We start from the raw sequence: 23,785 nt of genomic DNA, 5'->3' as shown, positions 1-23,785 counted from the left end.
AGGAGTAAAATTGGCTCTTGAGGAATGAAAAAAATCTTAGATATTACAATAGTATGTGGCTCTACAAAACCCAATTTAACTGATAAAATATTATCCCTCAGTACTTCATTTTACTGGGAGTAAAGGAGGTAGAAAAAAATAGGTTTATTAGGGGGACAATAGTGATTTTTAAAAAGTTGAGAAGTACTGATACTATTCCACGTGGAGGTGAATTACTTTTATAACCAGAAATCAAATTTACATATATCAGTGATAACCTCTCTCAGTGAGGTTATATTTATGTCTAAGTTCAAGTCTAACTTGTTACTTTCAACCAAAAAATGCCACCTGCACGTTCGACTCAACAGAATATTTAAAACATACATTTCATTGAATATCTAAAAACAACCCTGCTAATGAAGAAAACACATTCAGTGTCAGGTGTTAATCACAACTTTTTATCTTATCACTTAATTGAAAAGACATTACCTTGGTCTCTCAGCTTCTTCAGAGTATTTCTTGCTATGTTCACATACATATTTCGACTGCTACAGCATTCATAAACGGCCTTTTCTTCTATTTTAGCCTAAATCACAAAGTGAATAATTAAATGAAAATATTAAATCCAAAGTCTATGAACAATAAATGTCATTTGCTACATAATGGACAAATATGGCAAAATACTTATCTAACTCAAAGGATGGGGGGAAATGGTGCCACAAATAATAAGCAACTTTACATTCTATGTTTATGTTTTTTGAGAAGAAAAAAAAAGCAAACTTAATCCCATGAATCTAATCCAAGAACCAGACACTTATCTTCACAAACTAGAGACCACTGTACGTTTGCAGACAGTGCATGGTGCAAAGCCTCCACAAACCTAGAGTGTCATGAACTCATTTGATCCTCAAAGCAAGGCCCTAACATATCAGAGGCACATACTAGTATTCTCATTTAAAAGGTGAGGACGCTAAGGCTCAAAGTGGCTAAATAATTTTCTTAAGATCACACAGCAAAGGAAAGACATGATTCTCTTTTCATTATCTTTCTTCTGTAAGTTACTTTCCTAAACCCATTAATTACTATTTTTACACCAAAACTTATTAAGATAGGTCAGTAAAAAGGGATGAAACGAGAGAACCAAATAAAGAATAATAAATTGTATATTATATTAATAATTTATTGTGCACCTAGTATGTACAGGTCTGGAATAAGCTCATTAAAAGTTTTCTCATTTAATCTTTATTGTGATACTATGAGGATCACCAATTTATATGAGGAAACTGAGACTGAAGGAAAGTCAGTATCTTGCTTACTGTTGCAGAGCTAGAAATGGAATCCAGGTGTGCCCAAGTTCCGAAGCCAAGACTCTCCTCACTACACTAAACCATCACAGAGAGAATGCCATAGGGAGGTTGGAAGACAGTACAGAAGACAAGACAGGGATACAGAAAAAGACAAAGCTGGAAGAAAAAGGGTAACATTTCTCTTTAAGAGGCTCTTTTTTTGTTTCTTTGCTTTGCCATTATTCTTTAACTTATACAGAATCCTAGAGGAGACAGACTTCCGGAATGGTAGGACAAGAACCTCCACAAACTGTCCCACAAAAACAATACAAATACTGGCAAAACAACTAAAACCAACCATTTCAAAACTTGGAAAATTAGCCAAAGCCACAGAAAAAAAACTGAAAATTGTCTAAGAGAAACTACTGAACCTCGGTAAGACAGTAGTGTCTCTAACATTTTAGCTTGAGGCTATTCCTACCCGCCTTTCTCCCCAGCTTAGCAGCACCATAGCTGCAAAAAATTGGCAGCCTGATAGCCAACAGAAAGGACAGAACTCTTTTAGAGCTACATTAAAGGCATCATCCCCAGAGCACAGTCAGTATTTTGTCCGAACAAGCAGCTTCCTGGAAAAATCTCTATTCCCAGAGTGCCGTGGGTATTTGATTGGACTCAGAGTTCAGCTCATGGGAGGAAAAAAAAAAAAACCTATCCCCGGAGTACTATCAAAACAATAGTAAATGGGTGACAATATGGCAGCTACCTAAGGCTATGATTTCAGGTGGGTAAACAAGAACCCAGCTAGGAATTTAAAAGGAAATCTTGGAGAACTAGATTTTGAAACTTTGAAAAGCTCTGACATATTCTTAGGGCGTAAGAGGTGACCCAAGAAAGACCTGGGAAAAGAGAAGCTCCCAATAACTCACTAGTGGCTGACCTTGAAACCCGGCACAAACAGAAGTAAAAGCTAAGGCTGTCGTATAAACTGCAACAAGTTTGAAGGCATGCCTTCTCACATAGATCCTCTTGTGGGAAGGGATAAAAAGGGTGGAAGACATACAGAAAAGGCATTTAAGAAACTTTTCTAACCAGTCATTGGCTGACCACTAAATTGTACTGACACAGGATGACTCCTAAAATAAATAATAAAAGAACTTAAAAAAAAAAATGCCACCAGAGGACTTAGTGTCCATACACTGGAAGCAATACAGAATCTAGAGAATTAGTTCAGAAAAATCAGTAAGCAAGTAAGTAGCTATAAGAAAAGCAATTACAAAAACCTAGCAACAAAATAAATACCTACCTGACCCTAGAGTTATTATGATACATTATTTAACTGTATAGTTTTCTACAAAAAGTCATGAGATATGTAAAGAAACAGTAAAGTATACCACTAACAGGAAAAAAAAAAGCAGCCAAGAGAAAATGCTCCTGAGAAAGCCCAGATTTGGGACTTAGTAGACACAGACTTTAAATCAGCTATTGTAAAATACGTTTAAAAAATTAATGGAATGATGTCTAGAGAATTAAAGTGTGAAAATGATGTTTCATCAAATAGATAGTACCAATAAAGAGAAATAAAAATAGAAAAAAAAAATTGAAGTTCTGGAGTTAAAAAGTACAAAAATTACATAAACAATTCACCGTAGGGGCTCAACCACAGATACGAGCTAGCAGAAGAAATAATCAGTGAACCTAAAGATAGATCAATAGAGATTATTCAGCTTCAGGAGAAGAAAAAAGAGCAAGATAAAATGAACAAAGCCTCAGATGCCTGTGGGACACCATCAAACATACCTACATACACATAATGTGAGTTTCACAGGAAAAGGAGAAAGAGAAAGGAGCAGAAAAAATATTGAAGAAATAATTGCCAAAAACTTCCCAAATATTATGTAAAATATTAACCCATACATCCATGAAGCTCAACAAACTCCAAGTAGAATTTATTCACAGAGAGCCACACTTAGACATGTCACAGTCAAACTGATGAAAGTCAAAGACAAAAAGAAAATCTTGAAAATATCAATAGTAAGAGAAAAATGACATTATGTACAAAGGATCTTTAATAAGATTAAAAGCTGATTTCTCATCAGAAACCATGGAAACAGTGGAATGACATCTCAAAGTGTTGAAAGAAAAAGACTGTTAACCAAGAATTCTATACTCAACTAAACTCTTCCTTACAATGGAGGAGAAATGAAGACATTCCCAGATAAACTCTGAGGGAATTTGTCATTAGCAGATCTATCCTGCAAGAATTGCTAAAGGGATTCCTTCAGTCTGAGAAGGACACTAGATGGTAATTTGAATCCACATGAAGAAATAAAGAACACTGGTAAATGTAACTTCACAGGAAAACATATAAGAGAATAAATATGTATTTGTTTGTAATCTATTTCTTCTTCTATCTGAGACAATAACATAAAGCAAGAATTATAAAATTGAATTACAGGTTTTATAATATATAATGATGTAATTTATATGACAGTAATGGTATAAAGGAGGGGTAGAAAGAAATATACTGGAGTAAATTTTTGAATACTATTGAAATTAAGTTAGTTTTAGTTTGAACCAGATTGTCACAAATTAAGATGGTAATTGTAATCCTTACTATAAACATTAAGAAAATAATTCAAAAGATATAGTCAAAGAAATGACATGGGCATTTAAATGGTATACTAGAAAATATTTAACCCAAAACAAAGCAATAATTGTAGCGGAAATAAGAAGACACAAGACATAAAAATCACATTGCAAAATGGATGATGTATCAATAAATCCTACTTTATTAGTTATTAGTCACTGCATTAAATGTAAATGGATTAAACACTCCATTTACATTTGGAAGAATGGGGGAAAATATGGGTCAACTGTATGCCGTCTACAAGACACACACTAAATTCAAAGACCAAATAGGTTGAAAGCAAAAGGAAGAGAAATACTTTGTAAGCACTAATTAAAGATAGTTGGAGTGGCTGCACTAACATCAGACAGTATAATCTTTAAAACAGAAGTTGTCACCAGAGACAAAGAAAGACATTTTATAATGATAAGAGTGTTAATCTATCAGAAAGACATAATGACTATAAACAAATATGCATCCTATACCAGAGCACCAAAATACACAAAGCAAAAACTGATAGAATTGGAAAAACAACAATTCAACAATCAGAAACTTCAATACCACACTTTCAATAATGGATACAAGTCAGAATATCAAGAAAAAAATGGAATACTTCAACAACACTATGAAGTGATTATACCTAATAAACATCTATTGAACACGTCACACAACAAGAACAGAATACATATACTTTTCAAGTACACATGGAACATTTTCTAGGGCAGATCCCACGTTAGGTCATAAAACAATCCTCAATAAATTTAAAAGGGCTGAAATCATACAAAGTATGTTCTCTGACCACAATGGTACTATATTATAAATCAACAGCAGGATATTTTGGAAATTCATTAATATGTGAAAATTGAATTACACATTCCTAAATAATGAACAGGTCAAAGAAGGAATAAAAGGGAAACTTAGGGGAGAGACCTGCAAGATGGCGGAGGAGTAAGACATGGAGATCACCTTCCTCCCCACAAATTCATCAAAAATACATCTACATGTGGAAGAGTGCCTACAGAACAACTACTGAATGGTGGTAGGGGGCCTTAGACTTCCAAAAAGGTGAGAAAATCCTCATGTAACTGGGTAGGGCAAAAGAAAAAAGAAAAAAAGAGACAATGAAATTGGGACAGAACCTGCCCCTCTGGAAGGGAGCTGTGAAGGATGAAAAGTTTCCACACACTAGGAAGCCCCCTCACTGGTGGGGACGGGACGGGGGAGCTTCAGAGACTCGGAGGAGAGCGCAGCAACAGAGGTGTGGAGTGCCGAGCAGACAGATTACCACATGGAGGATCAGTGCTGACCGGCACTCACCAGCCTGAGACACTTGTCAGCTCACTTGCAGGGGAAGGTGGGAGCTGGGTGCTGAGGCTTGGGCTTCGGAGGTCAGACCCCTGGGAGAGGACTGGGGTTGGCTGCATGAGGACAGCCTTGGGGGGCTAGTGCACCACAGCTAGCTGGGAGGGAGTCTGGGAAAAAACCTGGGCCTGCCAGAGAGGCAAGAGACCTTTGTTGTGGGGTGCGTGAGGAGAGGGGCAGCCCTGCCATAAGAGCTTCTCTCTGTGTGCTCACAGATGGTAGGGCAATGCCTACACAGGCACGAGCGCGAGACGTGGCTGTTATCTTGGACCCCAGAGGCTGCTGCCGCTGCCACCAAGGGTCCTGTGTGCAAGGCAGGTACCTGCCCACAACTTCCCGGCAGCCTGTGCAGCCCACCACGGCTGAGGTTCCCGCGAACCAGGGCCAACTTCCCCAGGAGAATGCATGGCGTGCCTCCTTAGGCTCTTGCAACTTCACGCTGGCCTCTGCCACCACAGGCACTCCCCGCACATCCCAATTATGACTGCCATATCCCTCTCCCCCCCAGCCTGAGCAAGCAAGTGAGCCCTAATCAGCTGCTGCTTTCGCCCCCTCTTGCCTGGGCGGGGAACAGATGCCTGAGGGCAGCTACATGCAGAGGCGGGGCCAAAACCAAAGTTGAACCCCAGGGGCAGTGCGACCAAAGAAGAGAAAGGGAAGTATCCCCATGCAGCTGCAGGAGCAACACATCAAATCCCCGCAGTCAGCTGGGTAAACCCTGCATCTGTGGAATACCTGAATAGACAATGAGTGTTCCCACAACTGAGGCTGTGGACTTTGGGGACAAGTACACACAGGACTAAGGCCAGGTCAGAGTCTGAGGCGGCCCCACGGTGCCCACAGCAGGTCAAGAGACCCACCTAGAGGTACCGGAGGGCTTCCTGGGGAGGCAGGGATTGGCTGTGGCTCACGGTGCGGCCAAGGACACTGACAACTAAGGCCACAGGAAAATATCACTACTTTTTTCTTTTTGGTTCTGTTGTTCTTTTTTTATTATTATTTTCTAAATTTTACTTTTTAATTTACTTTTCTTTTTATGCTTTTATTTTTAAAATATAATTTTATCTTTTTTTACCTAATTCTACTGTACTTTTATATTATATTGTGTTTTTTCCTTGTGTTTGTTTTTTTCCTTTCTTCTTTGTTTTCTTTTTAACTGTATCTTATATTTTTCTATTTTTACTTTACTACTTTGTCATTCCGTACTTTTTCCTTTTGTTTTCATCTTTCGTCTTTACTTTTTTTTTTTATCGTTTTTGTGTTTGTTTTATGCTTTCAGTGCCTTTTTTTTTCTTTTTTTTTTAAATTATTATTTATTTATTTATTTATTTATTTTTGGCTGTGTTGGGTCTTCGTTTCTGTGCGAGGGCTTCCTCTAGCTGCGGCAAGTGGGGGCCACTCTTCATCGCGGTGCGCAGGCCTCACTATCGTGGCCTTTCGTTGCGGAGCACAGGCTCCAGACGCGCAGGCTCAGTAGTTGTGGCTCACGGGCCTAGTTGCACTGCGGCATGTGGGATCTTCCCAGACCAGGGCTCGAACCCGTGTTCCCTGCATTAGCAGGCAGATTCTCAACCACTGCGCCACCGGGGAAGCCCTCAGTGCCTTTTTTTAGTTTGCTTTCTGCATTTGATTTGTTTCTGGTTTTATGTTTTTGTTAGTTTTTAGTGTTTGTTTTGGTTTTGGATTTGATTATTGGTTTGGTTGCTCTCTTCTGTGTTTTCTCTTTTTCTTCTTCTCTTTTTCTTTTTGTGAGTGCCTGTGTGTATGTTTCTTCGTGTGATTTTGTCTGTTTAGCTTTGCTTTTACCATTTGTCTTGGGATTTTGTCTGTTTGTTTGGGTTCTTTTTTGTTTTTTCTTTATGATTTTGTTTTTCTTCTTCCTTTTCTTCCACACTGTGTGGCTTGCAGGGTCTTGGTGGTCCGGCCGGGGATCAGGCCAGAGCCTTCGGGGTGGGAGAGCCGAGTCCAGGATGTCAGACCACCAGAGAACTCCCAGACCCATGGAATGTTAATCAGTGAGTGCTCTCCCAGAGGTCTCCGTCTCAACACAAAGACCCAGCTCCACCCAACGGCCAGCAAGCTCCAGTGCGGGACGCCTCACAGCAAACAACTAGCAAAAGAGGAACACAACCCCACCCATTAGCAGACAGACAACCTAAAGTCATACTAAGCTCAAAGACACCGCAAAACACACCACCAGATGCGGCCCTGCCCATCAGAGGGACAAGATCCAGCTTCACCCGCCAGAACATAGGCTCCAGTCCCCCCAACCAGCGAGCCTACACAAGCCACTGAACCAAACTCACCCACTAGGCAGAGACAACAGAAGTAAGAGGAAGTATGACTCTGCAACCTGCAGAAAGGAGACCCCAAACACAGTAAGTTAAACAAAATGAGAAGACACAGAAATATGCAGCAGATGAAGAAGCAAGGTAAAAACCCACAAGACCAAACAAATGAAGAGGAGATAGGCAGTCAACCAGAAAAAGAATTCAGAGTAATGATAGTAAAGATGATCCCAAATCTCAGAAATAGAATGGAGAAAATACAAGATTTATTTAACAAGGACGTAGAAGAACTAAAGAACAAACAAGCAGGGATGAACAACACAATAACTGAAATTAAAAATACTCTAGAAGGAATCAATAGCAGAATAACTGAGGCAGAAGAACGGATAAATGACCTGGAAGATAGAATGGTGGAAATAACTGCTGCAGAGCAGAATAAAGAAAAAAGAATGAAAAGAATTGAGTAAAGTCTCAGAGACCTCTGGGACAACAGTAAACACACCAACATTCCAATTGTAGAGGTCCCAGAAAAAGAAGAGAAAAAGAAGGGGTCTGAGAAAATATTTGAAGAGATTAGAGTTGAAAACTTCCCTAACATGGGAAAGGAAATAGTCAATCAAGTCCAGGAAGTGCAGAGAGTCCCATACAGGATAAACCCAAGGAGAAACACACTGAGACACATATTAATCAAACTATCAAAAATTAAATACAAAGAAAAAATATTAAAAGCAGCAAGGGAAAAGCAACAAATAACATACAAGGGAATCCCCCTAAGGCTATCAGCTGATTTTTCAGCAGAAACTCTGCAAGTAAGAAGGGAGTGGCATGATATACTTAAAGTGATGAAAGGTAAGAAACTACAACCAAGATTACTCTATCCAGCAATCTCCTTCAGATTCAAAGGAGAAATCAAAAGCTTTACAGACAAGCAAAAGCTAAGAGAATTCAGCCCCAGCAAACCAGCTCTACAACAAATGCTAAAGGAACTTCTCTAAGTGGGAAGCACAAGAGAAGAAAAGGACCTACAAAAACAAACCCAAAACAATTAAGAAAATGGTCAGAGGAACATACACATCGATAATTACCTTAAATGTGAATGGATTAAATGCTCCAACCAAAAGACACAGGCTCACTGAATGGATACAAAAACAAGACCCGTATATATGCTGTTCACAAGAGACCCACTTCAGACCTAGGGACACATACAGACTGAAAGTGAGTTGATGGAAAAAGATATTCCACGCAAATGGAAATCAAAAGAAAGCTGGAGGAGCAATACTCATATCAGATAAAATAGACTGTAAAATAAAGAATGTAACAAGAGAAAAGGAAGGACACTACATAATGATCAAGGGATCAATCCAAGGAGAAGATATAACAATTATAAATATATATGCACCCAACATAGGAGCACCTCAATACATAAGGCAACTGCTAACAGCTATAAAAGAGGAAATCGACAGTAACATAATAATAGTGGGGAACTTTAACACCTCACTTACACCAATGGAGAGATCATCCAAACAGAAAATTAATAAGGAAACACAAGCTTTAAATGACACAAGAGACCAGATAGATTTAATTGATATTTATAGGACATTCCATCCAAAAACAGCAGATTACACTTTCTTCTCAAGTGCACATGGAACATTCTCCAGGATAGTTCACATCTTGGGTCACAAATCAAGCCCCAGTAAATTTAAGAAAACTGAAATCATATCAAGCATCTTTTCTGACCACAACGCTATGAGATTAGAAACTACAGGGAAAAAAACCCCGTAAAAAACACAAACACATGGAGGCTAAACAATATGTTACTAAATAACCAAGAGATCACTGACAACATCAAAGAGGAAATAAAAAAATACCTAGAAATATATGACAATGAAAACATGATGACCCAAAACCTACGGGATGCAGCAAAAGCAGTTCGAAGAGGGAAATGTATAGCAATACAATCCTACCTCAAGAAACAAGAAAAATCTCAAATAAACAACCTAACCTTAAACCTAAAGCAATTAAAGAACCAAAAAAACCCCAAAGTTAGCAGAAGGAAAGAAATCATAAAGATCGGATCAGAAATAAATGAAAAAGAAATGGAGGGGTTTCCTTGGTGGCGCTAGTGGTTGAGAATCTGCCTGCCAATACAGGGGACATGGGTTCGAGCCATGGTCTGGGAAGATCCCACATGCCGCGGAGCAACTGGGCCCGTGAGCCACAACTACTGAGCCTGAGCATCTGGAGCCTGTGTTCCGCAATGGGAGAGGCCACAACAGTGAGAGGTCTGCGCACCACGATGAAGAGTGGCCCCCGCTCGCCGCAGCTGGAGAAAGCCCTCGCGCAGAAACGAAGACCCAACACAGCCAAAAATAAATATAAATTAATTAATTAAAAAAAAAACTAAACTAAAAGTTCATTCTTTGAAAAGATCAACCAAATAGATAAAACTTTAGCTAGATTGACCAAGAAAAAAGAGAGAAGGCTCAAATTATTAAAATAAATGAGGGCTTTCCTGGTGGTGCAGTGGTTAAGAATCCACCTGCCAATGCAGGAGACATGGTCTCGAGCCCTGGTCCGGGAAGATCACACATGCTGCAGAGCAACTAACCCCATGTGCCACAACTACTGAAGCCCGCATGCCCTAGAGCCTGTGCTCTGCAACAAGAGATGTCACCTCAATGACAAGCCTGTGCACCACAACGAAAAGTAGGCCCTGCTCACTGCATCTAGAGGAAGACCACTCACAGCAACGAAGACCCAATGCAGCCAAAAATAAACAATAAAATCAATAATGAAAGAAGAAATCATTATAGAACTTGCAGAAATAAAAAGAATTATAAAGGAATACTATGAACAACTATATGCCAATAAATTAGAAAATTTAGATGAAACAGAAGGGACACGTACAAAAAACCCACAGTTACTATTGTACTTAAGAAAGACTGAAAGTTTTATCTCCTAGAATGAGGAAAGAGATAAGCATGGCCCCTCTTATCACTTCTTTTCAATATCATACTGGAGTTTATGCCTAGAGAAATTAGGCAAGAAAATGAAATAAAAGTACCCACATTGGAAAGGAAAATATAAAACTCTCTCTATTTATAGAAGATATAATCTTTTATAAAGAAACTTCCAAGGAACTCAATAAAAATGATTAGAATAAACAAGTACAGCAAATTTGCAAGATACAAGATCAGAAATCAATTGTATTTTCACACACTTGTAATGAATAATTTGAAAATAAAATTACAAAAACAATTCCATTTACAATAGCATTGAAAAGATTAAAATACTTAGGAATAAGTTTAACAAAAGCAGTTCAAGACTTGTACTCTGAAAAACTACAAGAACTGTTGAAAGGATTTAAAGATCTAAATAAATGTAAAGACATCTCATGTTCAAGGCTCACAAGACTTAATATTGTTAAATGGTAATACTCCACAAATTGATCTACTGATTCAGAACAGTCTCTATCAAAATCCTAACTCGATATTTTTGCAGAAAATACAAGCTGATCCTAAAAGTTATATGGATATGCCAGGGACCAAAACGTTCTTGAAAAAGAACAACAAATTTTAAGAACTCACACTTCTAATTTCAATACTTACTACAAAGCTACAGTAATTAAGACTGTGTAGTACTGGCATGAGGACAGAAATAGAGATCAAAGCAAGAGAACCAGAGCTCAGAATTTATGGTCAGTTACTCTTATATTTACAACTGATTTCTGACAAAAGTGACACAAAAATTAAATAAGGAAAAATAGTCTTTTCAACAAATGGTGGTATAACTGGATATCCACATTCAAAAGAATGAAGTTGGACCCCCTACCTCACACATTATGCAAAACTCAACTCAAAACAGATCATACACCTAAGTGTAAAAACTAAAACTTTCAATCTCTTAGGGAAAAAAAAGAAATAACTCTTTGTGACCTAGTTTTCTTACATATGATACCAAAAGCACAAGCAACAGAAGAAAAATAAATTGGAATACAGCACGGTGAAAAACTTTGTGCTGCAACTGGTACCATCAAGAAAGTGAGAAGACAACCCACAGAAAAGAAAAAATATTTGCCAATGTTTTATCTAAGAGACTTGTATCCAGAATACATAAACAACTCTTATAACTCAACAGTAAGAAGACAAATAACCCAAAATATGGGCAAAGGATTTGAATAGACATTTCTTCAAGAAGATATACAAATGGCCAACAGGCACATGAAAGTATGTTCAACATCGTTAGTTGGTAGGGAAATGCAAATCAAAACTACAAATGAGCTACCACTTCATACCCACTAGGATGGCTAGAAAGAAGACAGACAATAACAAGTGTTGACAAGGATGTGGAGAAAGCAGAACCCCTGTATGTTGGTGGTGGGAATGTAGTGGTATAGTCACTTTGGGAAACAGTTTGTTAGTTCCACAAAAAGCTAAATGTAGAGCTAGCATATAACCCAGTAATCTTACTCCTAGAAATATGCTTAAGGGTAATGTAACTATTTGTCCACACAAAAACTTGTACACAAATACAAATAAACATTCTGTACAAATGTTTGTTATTCATAATAGCCCCAAATGGAAATAATCCAAATGTCCATCAACTAACGAATGGAGAAATAAAATGTGTATATCCATAAAACAGAATATTACTCAGCAATGACACATGCTATAACGTGGATGACACTTGACAACATTATGCTAAGGGAAAACATTACGCCAGTCACAAAAGAACCACATATTGTATGATTCCATTTTCATGAAATGTCTAGAATAGGCAAATCAATAGAAATAGAGAGTAAATTAGTAGTTTCCTAGGGCTGGGAGATATGGAGGAGTGGGGGAATGGCAGATGAAGGGTAAAGGGTGTCCTTTGGGGGCAATGGAAATGTATTTAAATTAATTGTGGCAGTGATCGCACAACCCTGTGAATATACTAAAGTTACTGAACTATATATGTTAAATGGATGAACTGTAGGGTATGTGAATCATATCTCAATAAAGCTGTTAATAAAAAGAATTCTTAAACTGATCCTTCCTCACTCCTAATGCATGAATCTCCTGTAGTGATGACAATTTAGCTTATATCCCAAACACTTTTAGCAACTGGCAGCTCACTGTTTTGTGAGTCTGTTTTATGGACAGCATATCAGTAACAAAGGTCTTTTTCATGTTGATCTGAAATCTGCCTCTTGTTTCATCCATCCATGGTCTTTTAAAATAACCTCCAGAGCCATCTGAATTCACCTCAATCAGAGGAAGGGCAGCACAAAGCCCAAACCTAGTGCTCAGACATGTGTTTGTCTAACAGTGTTTTAAGTAGAGATTTTAAGATAAAAATTATTGGAAGATTAGAAATCTGTACATTTTGAACTTGAATTTCCAAACTGCAATAATCAGATGGAGGCGAGAGGTATGTACCCACCTTTAGATGGAACTTATTCTACCTAGTAAGCCACCATCCTCACCACTCCACATTGGATTTTGAAAATATGCATGGGGTGAGAGCTACAGCTATTGCCACTGATTTGAAAGGTTTCAATTTGGGAAAAAGGTTTTGAGTAGGAACTGCAAATACAGGTGCTGCCAAGAAACCAGGCATGGCTTATAAATGAGTGTAGCAGGTGTGCCGAATAGGGAGTGGTGGGGACTGTGGCTCACTTAGACAGTACATAAAGGGGGAGACACAACTCAGATTAATAAACTACTTGCTTTGATATGAAATCGCAGGACTGACTAAGACCGTTTTACCACTAAAAGTAACCAGGGGCTTCCCTGGTGGCACAGTGGTTAAGAATCCACCTGCCAATGCAGGGGACATGGGTTCGATCTCTGGGCTGGGAAGATCCCACATGCCGCGGAGCAACTAAGCCTGTGCGCCACAACTACTGAACCTGTGCTCTAGAGTCCGTGAGCCACAACTACTGAGCCCACGTGCCACAACTACTGAAGCCTGTGCACCTAGAGCCCGTGCTCCACAACAAGAGAAGCCACCACAATGAGAAGCCTGTGCACCGCAACAAAGAGTAGCCCCCGCTCGCTGCAACTAGAGAAAGCCCTCATGCAGCAACAAAGACCCAATACAACCAAAAATAAATAATAAATTAATTTTTTAAAAAAACTGATGAATCTCCAACATAAAGAGTTTGAGGGCTTCCCTGGTGGCGCAGTGGTTGAGAATCTGCCTGCCAATGCAGGGGACACGGGTTCAAGCCCTGGTCTGGGAAGATCCCACATGCCGTGGAGCAACTAGGCCCGTGAGCCACAACTACTGAGCCTGCCCGTCTGGAGCCTGTGCCCCGCAACAAGAGAGGCTGCGACAGTGAAGAGGCCCGCGCACCGCGATGAAGAGTGGCCCCTGCTTGCCACAACTAGAGAAAGCCCTCGCATAGAAACGAAGACCCAACACAGCAAAATAAATAAATAAATAAATAAGTCAGGAGCTCTTTAAAAAAAAAAAAAAAAAAACAGTTTGATTTAATTATTTAAAAAAAAAAAAAAAAGTAACCAGAGTGCTTTTTACAAATTACCAAGACCAGAAAAGTCATTCAAGAGGGAGGAAAAAACTAGGTCCACAGCCTGGTTTCAAAAAAGTAGTGGAAAGAAACTGAATAAAATTGTTTGCTACTTGTGCCCCATGAGTTCTTTAGTCACAGTAATAGTTACTAAGAGTGTGTGTGTGTGTGTCTGTGTTTTCAGATAAATTACATTATTTAGTACTGACCTTGTTAAAAGCCTCATCCTCTGTTTTATAAACTCTCAAATACTTCTCAAAAAAAGAGGTTGACAGAGCGTTGTCTTACTTCATCAGGTACTTTGGACGAGGATTCTGATGCTCCTACAGCCCTCTTCCGATGAGCCACTTTATGATTCAACATCTTGTTAAATATAAAATTGATTAGAGAAAAGAAGAACACATGTGTGTTCTGTTTAACATTCCTACTATGTGTATGAAAGTACAACTATCTTAGGTAAGTTTTATATCCAAAATTAAATTTAAAAATAATTTCAAGTTTTAAATTCATCAGAAGTAGAATAAATGCAAGCCATAAATTATCTACACTCACGAAAGGGAGAAGTGGGACAGCTGCCTGTATGTCCACCATTATTAAGGCTGATCTGATTACTCATCTAATCCCTTTGCTGTTTCCACATCCAGATTCTTAGAACCATGATTTGGTCCTCTGATCAGCGTATAGGAAGCTGTGTAGTTTACTGTTCTTTTTTTTTTTAAATAAATTTATTTATTTATTTATTTTTGGCCGCACTGGGTCTTCGTTGCTGCGCACGGGCTTTCTCTAGTTGCGGCGAGCGGGGCTACTCTTTGTTGCAGTGTGCAGGCGTCTGATTGTGGTGGCTTCTCTTGTTGCAGAGCACGGGGTCTAGGCACACGGGCTTCAGTAGTTGTGGCGCGCGGGCTTAGTTGCTCCGCGGCATGTGGGATCTTCCCGGACCAGGGCTCGAACCCGTGTCCCCTGCATTGGCAGGCGGATTCTTAACCATTGCACCACCAGGGAAGTCCCAGTTTACTATTCTTAAAACAAATATATGTCCCAATGCCTTTCAGTTACCTTTTCATTTAGAAAAATGTTTGGACTTAAATTTATGACAATCTTTGCATATTCAATATTAAAACGATCCCAGCTAGAAACAAGGTGAGCATTCCTTTTGACGGACTTAAAAAGACTAAGAATTCTAGGATGAGTTAATCTACCTCACTTTTAGGGAGGGACAAAGCCTTAAAACTGACCAGTAGTTTTCTGCTAAAGAATATTTGGTAAAAAGAAAAAAAAAAATCATTGCCACAAGTAGGGGAAAATTGACTAAAGAGGTAAGGCTGTACTATCATATTACTAGTGGGCATTATTTTCTAAAGGTCTGTCTCTCTGTCTCCCTGTCTCTCTCACATATATACACATATACACCCCTCACTGAATGTGGCTTGAAAGGCATATTCCAATGTAAAACTTTTCTCTGAAAAAATCTGAGGCAGCTTAAATTAATCATAGCTACAGATATTTTAGGTCTGAAAAAATGCCTAATGTTTCCAAGGATAGGAAAACCAAATTAACCAAAAGTGACACACAGGCACACATCCCATGGTAATATGAAAATAACTATATCTAAGGGTAACCAAAAAAGGTTGAAATTTCTCTTCAATAGGTTTGGCATTTATCTGAATTAGGGGTCTTCAGAGAGAAGAATATACCCACTCTCCAAGGGGCTCTATATATGGGTAGGATATGATGGTAATTAGAAATAAAATTCTTATCTTCAGACTTAGTTTATAGTACCTTTACAGGAAAAGAAGCAATACTTTTCACAGGAATGTGTGATCTGTTTGGCTTTGCAGTTGGATTTTCCTTTGAAAGAACTACATCCACATGAAGGCTGTCTGATGTACATGAATTTTCTAAGAAGTTTAAAATGAACGAGAGAAAAAGGAAAAGGTAAATTTTAATGTCATTAGTCTCAGATGATGAGTTTATTTCAATCATCAACTCAAAATTTCACAACGCTTCATTTATAGGCTTGATCTATATATATACATATATTTTTTTTCCTGAAGAAAACAAAATGCAAACACAAAAGGGTCCCAATAACCAACTCCAGTATAACCTAGAACAAATTTAAATAATTTATAAAGCAACTTGCTCCATGTAAGAATGCATGCAAAATACTACCATTTATTGCCTAGCATATAGAGATAAACAATATAAATGATTTAGATATGCTAATCGTATTATTTCATGTAAAGCTCTAGGTGATTGACTTAACTATAATTGGGAGTATATGGACTTCATAAGAAACATTTTTAAAATAAGGTAAAACCCCATTTATTAAATAAGTGACTAAAAAAAAAGAAGTTTTTCTCATACCTCCTGAGGCTTTCCTTTGGGTCTGAGAGGCTGGACATGCAAATGTATTTTTTTTCTGTTCTGAAGTGGCAGCAACAAAAGCCTGCCCACACTTAATGGCAGCCATTATCTGCACTGCCTGTTGCTGGGCCTGAAGGATTCCAGTGTGACTAATTAATGGGACTGGTCCCCTGAATGGGCTAGTGATCTCTTTCCTGGTTGGAACCTATAGAGCATCAACATAAAACAAAAAAATCCTGATTTAAAAAATGGATAAGATGGATAATTTCACTTTCCTTTTGCACAAAAGCTCTTTGGAATTGACTACATTCACAATACTACCTGTAGTCCAATACACACATAATTGGAATATTCCCAGAAATAAACTGAAATAGTAAAACTGAACAACTATTTAAGCATATAATTTAAGACATCTTTTTCTTGAAATAAGAAAGAAAATTAAATCTTATAAGAAAATGACACTTTGTATGCAGGTAGAAGTGGTAATAAGACATATCCTACTGAAGTTATTGAAATTCAAAGTTAAGAAAAGAATCCATTAGGTAACCTGGCAGACGTATCAGGTGACCCATACAGGGAGAAGTAGCAGGCTAGCATCAGACTTCTCCACAGCAACGTTCATTATGAGAAAAGAAGGGAACATACGAAAAAATGTTCAGCTTCACTAGTAACCAAAGAAATGTAATATAAAATAAGGAAATAAAATTTCACTCAGATTTACAGGTTTAAAAAATGATAATACCCATTTTTTGTAAGGTTTGTGGGAAGAGAACCCTGGAACACTGTGTAGGACTGTAAATTGTCACAACCCTTCTAGAAGGCAATATGGTAACATATTTTTAAAATCAGAAAAATCTTTATCTTCTTTTGTCCAGTTACTTCTATTTGTGAGAATGTATTTTTAAAAAATGGCTGATGAAACCGACAATCATTTAAATATAAGAATTTGGGGGGAAGTTATATAGCACAGTAATGTGAAAACTAAACACCACACCACTTGGAATTAAAGAGAAACAAGGTTAGTCTCCTAAAAACTTTTTTCATAAGAGAGAAGGGGAGAGAAACTAGTTTAGTAAATATAATATCGGACCCCAGGATGCGCAGGTATTCACTATCTCCATTTCACGGATATGGAAAATGAAACAGAGAAATTAAATAATTTGCTCAAGGACGTTCAACTATTCTGTTAAGAACTGGAATTCAGGGTCTTATTTGCGACTTGGAAACATAAAGTCTTTTTATGCCAGGCAGAAGATTCTGCTGTCGGTATGTACCAAGTAAAAATAATACAGAGACTAGAGCAGAGAAATAAAGTTTGTGTTAAACAGCACTTTTTAACACAAAAGTGTTAAAGGAATAATACTTGCTGCAGTGTTTGTACAGTTTCTTTACATGTCATAAAAGAAATTCAGCATTTATAATATAAATTTACAAGAGGTTCAAATTGCTTTGAAAAACTACAGTCAATTCCCCTTACTCACGCTAGTTAAATTCTATAGAGTCCCGCAAACAATGAATTAGCAAATACTGAAGCATTGCTCCTAGGTTCAGGTGAGTATCTGGTCACAGCAGTTTCATCAACCAATGAATAAATAACCTTGTTATATGCGTGTTTCTGTTTAAAGATACTTCATTTAGTATATACTGCTGATTCATCAACATTGAATTTGTGGTCAACAGCACTAATAACTCGTGCCTCAACAAAGTTGTTTAACACACATTTTCTCTGTAAGGCACAGCGCAGCCTTCTTGCACCAAGGAACACTAGACAGCATATACTTGGGGACCATTTTAAATAACAAAATCACCAACAAAACACACAAAAATGCAGAAAACATGGCACCAGACAGACTCAGGTAAGGACCTTGGTTAACAGTATGACAGAAGGCAGTGTTGCCTTGTTCAACCTTAGTTGGGAACGTGCATGTCAGGCTATTCAATTCAATTTTTTTTTTTTTTTTTTGCCACTGCGCCTGTGTACAGAGGACCACAAAAGCATGAGTCTTGATTTTAAAGTTACAAATTAATTTTACTGAAGAGGCAAATTTGCAAATACAGAATCTGAAAATAATAAGGATTGACCATATTAATTTATAGTTAAAAGGTTATACAAAAACAACATACCTTCTTTTAATGAAAACGTTAGATAACGGGGGAGAAAAATGAAGGTTTCAGAAAATGCTTACAAGTAGGCAATAAATTTATTGACTGCCCACTTGTGCCCCCTAGTGGATAATAGGATAATAAGTACTGCAATATACTTAAAGCTTGAAACGACAAGGTAGGTACTTCATAAACTGCTGAGAGAGACAAGGAGGGTGGGAAGTGGGAGAGAAAGAGAAACAAAATGACTCACATCAAACTTGGCAGTGTGTGCAATTCTCCTTTTTGGTCCAGAAATGTTTTGGTAATATTGCATATCTAATTCCATTTGCTTTCCTGAAGGCTAATGGGAAAAAGATAAGACTTATCCAATTTCAGTGTAGTAAAAGCAAACTTATGTTTCCTGAGCCACAGGAATCCACAGGAATCCAAGCTACAAAATACTAGGCAAATTATTAAAAAATAATTCAGAAAAAATAATTTAATTTGGATAATCTGACATGCATAGGTTCCTATAAAAGATACCTCTAATTTGGGAAATCAACTATAAGTTACTGTACATAATACCAGGGTCTCTGGAAAATGTCAGGTCTGCAAGACATGATGGCTGGCCAATTACCAAGGTTTTGCCTTATTTTAATACATTATTAATCATAAGTATTAGAAATACATATAATAGATGTTATATATATTCTATAGAGTTTAGAATATAGAAAATATATACTTAAGGGAAACTCCTTTAGATTTAGGAAAAGGATTTTTTAAAAAGTGACCAACCTGCTTAGCAGTCTCTCCCTTATGAGCTTTGCTTCGTGTGAACTTATTGAAAATTCGAAGACATTCCTTCACAGTGTCATCAGAATCAGAGGGAGTGTCATCTTCAGTACATTCCTTATCAAAATCAAATTCAACTAATCTGTTGTCTTCAAAAGTAGTGAAGTCTTGACTGTCGTCTTGTACTCTCAGAACTTTGTCTTTCACATGATCGTCTGAATAAGAGAACTGGAGTTGGCTTGGTGAATATCGCCATTCAGTTTCTTCTTTTTGAGTATCATCAATTGTTTTTACATGTCTTCTGCTCTTTGGGTAACTTTCATTATGACTTTCCTTCTGTATTTCTTTGTCACTGAGAGGCGCACAAGTTATACTTTCTCCTGAAATACAGACATGCTCTTCCTCACCATCGAAGCTTTCCATCTTAGAAATGTGGTTTTTAACACCACAGAAGTTTATGTTAGTTTTGGTATCTAGTGAGGTGTTCATGTGTGATTTTGGTGGTTCTAACTTGTTACTGTCATCATCTGTTTGTGTGGTTAGTTGGGTTTCATCTATCTTTTCCTCTTCTATACCACTGATCTGAAGATTTCTGTCCTCTGGGGGCAATACTTGTATCTTTTCATCCATATTCTGATATTTAAAGCCTCTAAATGGTTTAGATTTCTTAGAAGTAGGAATGATTGGAGGTACATCCATTACAAGGTCATCTTCATCAGAATCTTGAAGATTTATTTTATTTCGTATTGGTGAAACATAAGGTCTTTGGCTCTCCAGGGACTTGTGGCAATTTCCACCCACAGATTTTTTCCAGAAGTGCTGCCTGTCAGTCTCACCCTGCTTTGCTTTAGATGCCCCAAGCAGCCCTGCAGAATAATTGAGCAAGGGATCATATTCAAGGTCAGTTGCTGGACATCTGTGGTCCATCACGTACTTTCTAGGCTGACTCTCTTTGCTCTTTGACGGTTCATTCCACTGTTCTTTTGGGAGCAGGCTATTTTCAGGAAAACCTTGTCTCACATTTGTGTCACTCAAGGAGGCCACGGGGCTTTGCGATAGCTCTTCAAGTGCTAAAGTAAACCTGGAGAGCCTCTTCTGCTTTTCTGCAACCTCAGCCTTGACTGACTCGATTTCTTTGTTGATTCTTTCCAATTCTTCCGTAGTCGTGCCTAGTGTTGTTAATGGAAGATGAGTTTATCTTTAAACATCACTTAAGATGAAATGTGGACTCCAGAATATCCTGGACAATGAGTTTCCTATCACAAGGACATTAACTTTTCCAAACCCAGCCTTAGACGCAGGGAATTGTTGACTAACAGGTCAGTTCCTGGAATGAGAATGTCAATGGCTATCACTGATTAAGTCTTTCAAATGTCTAGCTCATTCCCATGACTGATTAAAGTACATTCGTGTCTTATTACTAGAGTAACTATACATCTGTGGGATAGGCCACGTGTATACATATTAAACTGTGTCAGACATGACACGGTTTGGATATACACTATTCACCTTATTATTTACCAAGCAGTGACAATTTGGTAATAGTTCAAATAGTCGAATGCCTCTTACACAGAACTGTACATAGTCTCACACACCAATACATCTCCTCTGTCATAAGAAAGTTTTTTTAAAACATTAGTCTTTTCTTAATTTAGTGGTTCTTGACAGTCTCACTAAGGTCCCTGATAGTCTACAGAATGCCTCAAACACCAAATTAAGCAAAACACACCCTTCCACAAGCAACCATTAAAAAAACCTTAAAAAAAAAATCAAAAAAATAAAACTCCAGACCTGTTGGATCCACACTCCTGAGGAAACCCAGGACAGCAACAAGAGGTCAGGCTGGCAGTCATGGCTCTTCACAATACCTGGCAGCTCCTTCCTGACTTTTTACTAAGGAAATCCCCACCTCTTCCCTCTTTCCAAGATATACTTTCCTCTGTCAATTATGGGATAATTTACATACTTCTCTCTTCTCCCAAACAAGAAATTTCAGATATGAGATGTCGTCCAAATTATACTCATTAAAACTCTGAATTTATTTTAGATAACCTACATGTTTTGATAACACACATGTGCTTCCTCTTTACACAATGAGCTTTCTCCTGGCTCACTAGCTTTTCAATTTATCATTTGTTTTCTATTAAGAAATCAACTCTATTGAAATCCAAAACAACGTGTGTAACACAGGTGTAGGACATTTTGAGGGAGAAGGAAAAAGGCGAAGAGCAGGCACAAGAATGAGAACTACCCTATGTTCCAAACATAAACAAATGGATCTAATTTCTTTTTAAATAAACTTGGAAAGGGGAGTAAACTCTGGGTAACCAGCTAGAACTGCATTTTGGCATAAGCTGGGTTTTATCTGGTTGCCATGATTCAGGAAAGGCTATTTAAGCAGTGTGTTGGGATGCTATTGAAAAAACAAAACAAACAAACAAAAACTGTACTTTCCCTCCATGTCAGAAGTTTAAAATTTTTTTGCTCCATCAGAAGCTGGATTTGGAGGGCAAACTTTGAAGTCTGAGGCACACTTATAACCTTCGCTCAGGCTACAGGTGACTGGAAACAGCTCCTTCTGATTTGTAAATCCTCTTCGCCGCAGCTGGGGTCCCACCCCACCCATCACCTTTCCCCAGAGCACAGAAAGCTCCTTAGAGTAATTCCATACTGGGGATGGGTGACAGGAAGCGAGGATAAAACCACACAAGACCACGCACGTGCATCTTGCTGCGCAAGCCTTTCTAGGATCCCGCGTTCCCAGGAGCTGGCATCACCGGTCCGCACACGCCACGCCGGTCCACAGCACGCTCCTCCCCCTGCCTCCCTGGCCACGTGACTTTGGCCCCGCCCTGCTCCCCCCCTCCGGAGCCTTGGGGGCGGGGTGGCTACCCACGTAGAGCCGGGCCTGGAAGCTGAGCTCCCTGTTACTGGGGCGGAGATTCTCTGCGGATGACCAGCCTAAGCCAACCATCTTCCCAAATGGCCCTGGGACGCCCCCCCTCCACGGTTTCAGGAACTGTGCGACCACCCAAAAGGCTCTCGGAGAACGTCCTCAAACAGGATCTTGCATAGCACCCTCACTGCTTGGTATATGTCGAACACACTTGACGTGGGAGGGGCGAAGTAAGAGGGACTAAGGACTAGCCCTTAAGGCTCCTGAACCTGGGTGTGCGATGCTGGGAAGATTTACTCTTGGGAACTCTTAACAACTTGGTTCCTCGTTCGAAGGCAAGTGCTTGTTTTCCTCTTGCCCATAATAGCCACTCTATAGGAATTGCCCTTAAATAGGTAGGTGGGAGTAAACAGCTCTTTTTGAGGGCTGGGGAAGAGACAGATTATGGGCATCAGAGAAAGGAAATGCAAGGGTGTTTCGGAATGGGGGGAAACAAGTTAAAAAGGAACTGGTTTTGGGCTTCCCTGGTGGCGCAGTGGTTGAGAGTCTGCCTGCCAATGCAGGGGACACGGGTTCGAGCCCTGGTCTGGGAGGATCCCACATGCCGCGGAGCAGCTGGGCCCGTGAGCCACAACTACTGGGCCTGCGCGTCTGGAGCCTGTGCTCCACAACAAGAGAGGCCGCGACAGTGAGAGGCCCGCGACCGCGATGAAGAGCTGCCCCCGCTGGCCACAACCAAAGAAAGCCCTCACACAGAAACGAAGACCCAACACAGCCAAAAATAAATAAGTAAATAAATAAATTAAAAAAAAAAAAAAAAAAAAGGAACTGGTTTTATTTTGTCCTTTAAGAGGAAACAAACACATCAGAGGTCCAGACAACCTGTTTAGGAAATCCAGGTTTAGTAATGGCATGGAGGGTCAGCAGAGGACAAATGAAAAGACACTCCCCCTCCCAACACACATACACACCAGCCTGGGCTGTATGACCCTCTCCTCACTTCTAGACTAGGGTAGGGGGTAGAAGAAGGTGAACTTCAGTAAGGACTACCTGACCTTCTTCATGCCCCGCCCCCAATACCATGACTGCACTTTACAACGATACCTACAATGGTATCTGCAAGTTATGCCAACTGAGGATGAGAAACCAATTAAAAAATATATATATATAGTTAACATCTCTTTTGGCCATTTTAGGCATAGTAAAGCCACACTGAGTAACTTTCTCAAGGTACAGTACGTTAGTACTGGAGACAAAAGCAACCCTTACACCTCTTTCCAATCAAGAAAATTCGTGGTCCCTTCCAAGGGTGGGTGGAGTAAAAAGGTGGGAACGGTTGGTAGCCAACCCCTCCCCAAGCCCACCTGACATTCTTCCCACAAGCCTCTTCTCACCCATGGATTCAACATGTCTCCGCTGCACTCCGAGCACCTCCAAGCTGCTGCAACGAGCTGCCTCGCTCAGTTCCCACCGCACTTCCCGGTGCCTGAAGTGGCAGCACAAACGCTGGCACCGACCCCCGGGGCTGTCAAAAGGGCATGGAAAATGGCAAAAGTAACCCGCGGAGGGCAGCATGGGCTACTGCTCAAGGCC

The 23,785-nt window shown here is 39.2% G+C and overlaps 1 protein-coding gene across 1 annotated transcript in view; it reads right to left on the bottom strand.

Moving 5' to 3' along the window:
- The window catches only part of LOC132368055 (uncharacterized), a 28,989-nt gene extending 5,207 nt beyond the window's left edge, over positions 1–23,782 (bottom strand). The window contains exons 1-6 of the mRNA XM_059926666.1: positions 23,587–23,782; positions 19,300–20,465; positions 18,776–18,865; positions 16,420–16,624; positions 15,835–15,953; positions 469–565 (exon numbers count right to left, since the gene is read on the bottom strand). Of these exons, the coding sequence (XP_059782649.1) occupies positions 469–565; positions 15,835–15,953; positions 16,420–16,624; positions 18,776–18,865; positions 19,300–20,465; positions 23,587–23,767 (1,858 nt within the window). The 5' untranslated portion in view covers positions 23,768–23,782. The remainder of the gene's footprint in view (positions 1–468; positions 566–15,834; positions 15,954–16,419; positions 16,625–18,775; positions 18,866–19,299; positions 20,466–23,586) is intronic.
- Between the last annotated feature and the right edge of the window lie 3 nt (positions 23,783–23,785).

Source organism: Balaenoptera ricei, chromosome 6 (genome assembly GCF_028023285.1).
Source record: "Balaenoptera ricei isolate mBalRic1 chromosome 6, mBalRic1.hap2, whole genome shotgun sequence".
Taxonomy (NCBI): Eukaryota; Metazoa; Chordata; class Mammalia; order Artiodactyla; family Balaenopteridae; genus Balaenoptera; species Balaenoptera ricei.
This window is presented reverse-complemented; position numbering and strand designations above follow the sequence as displayed.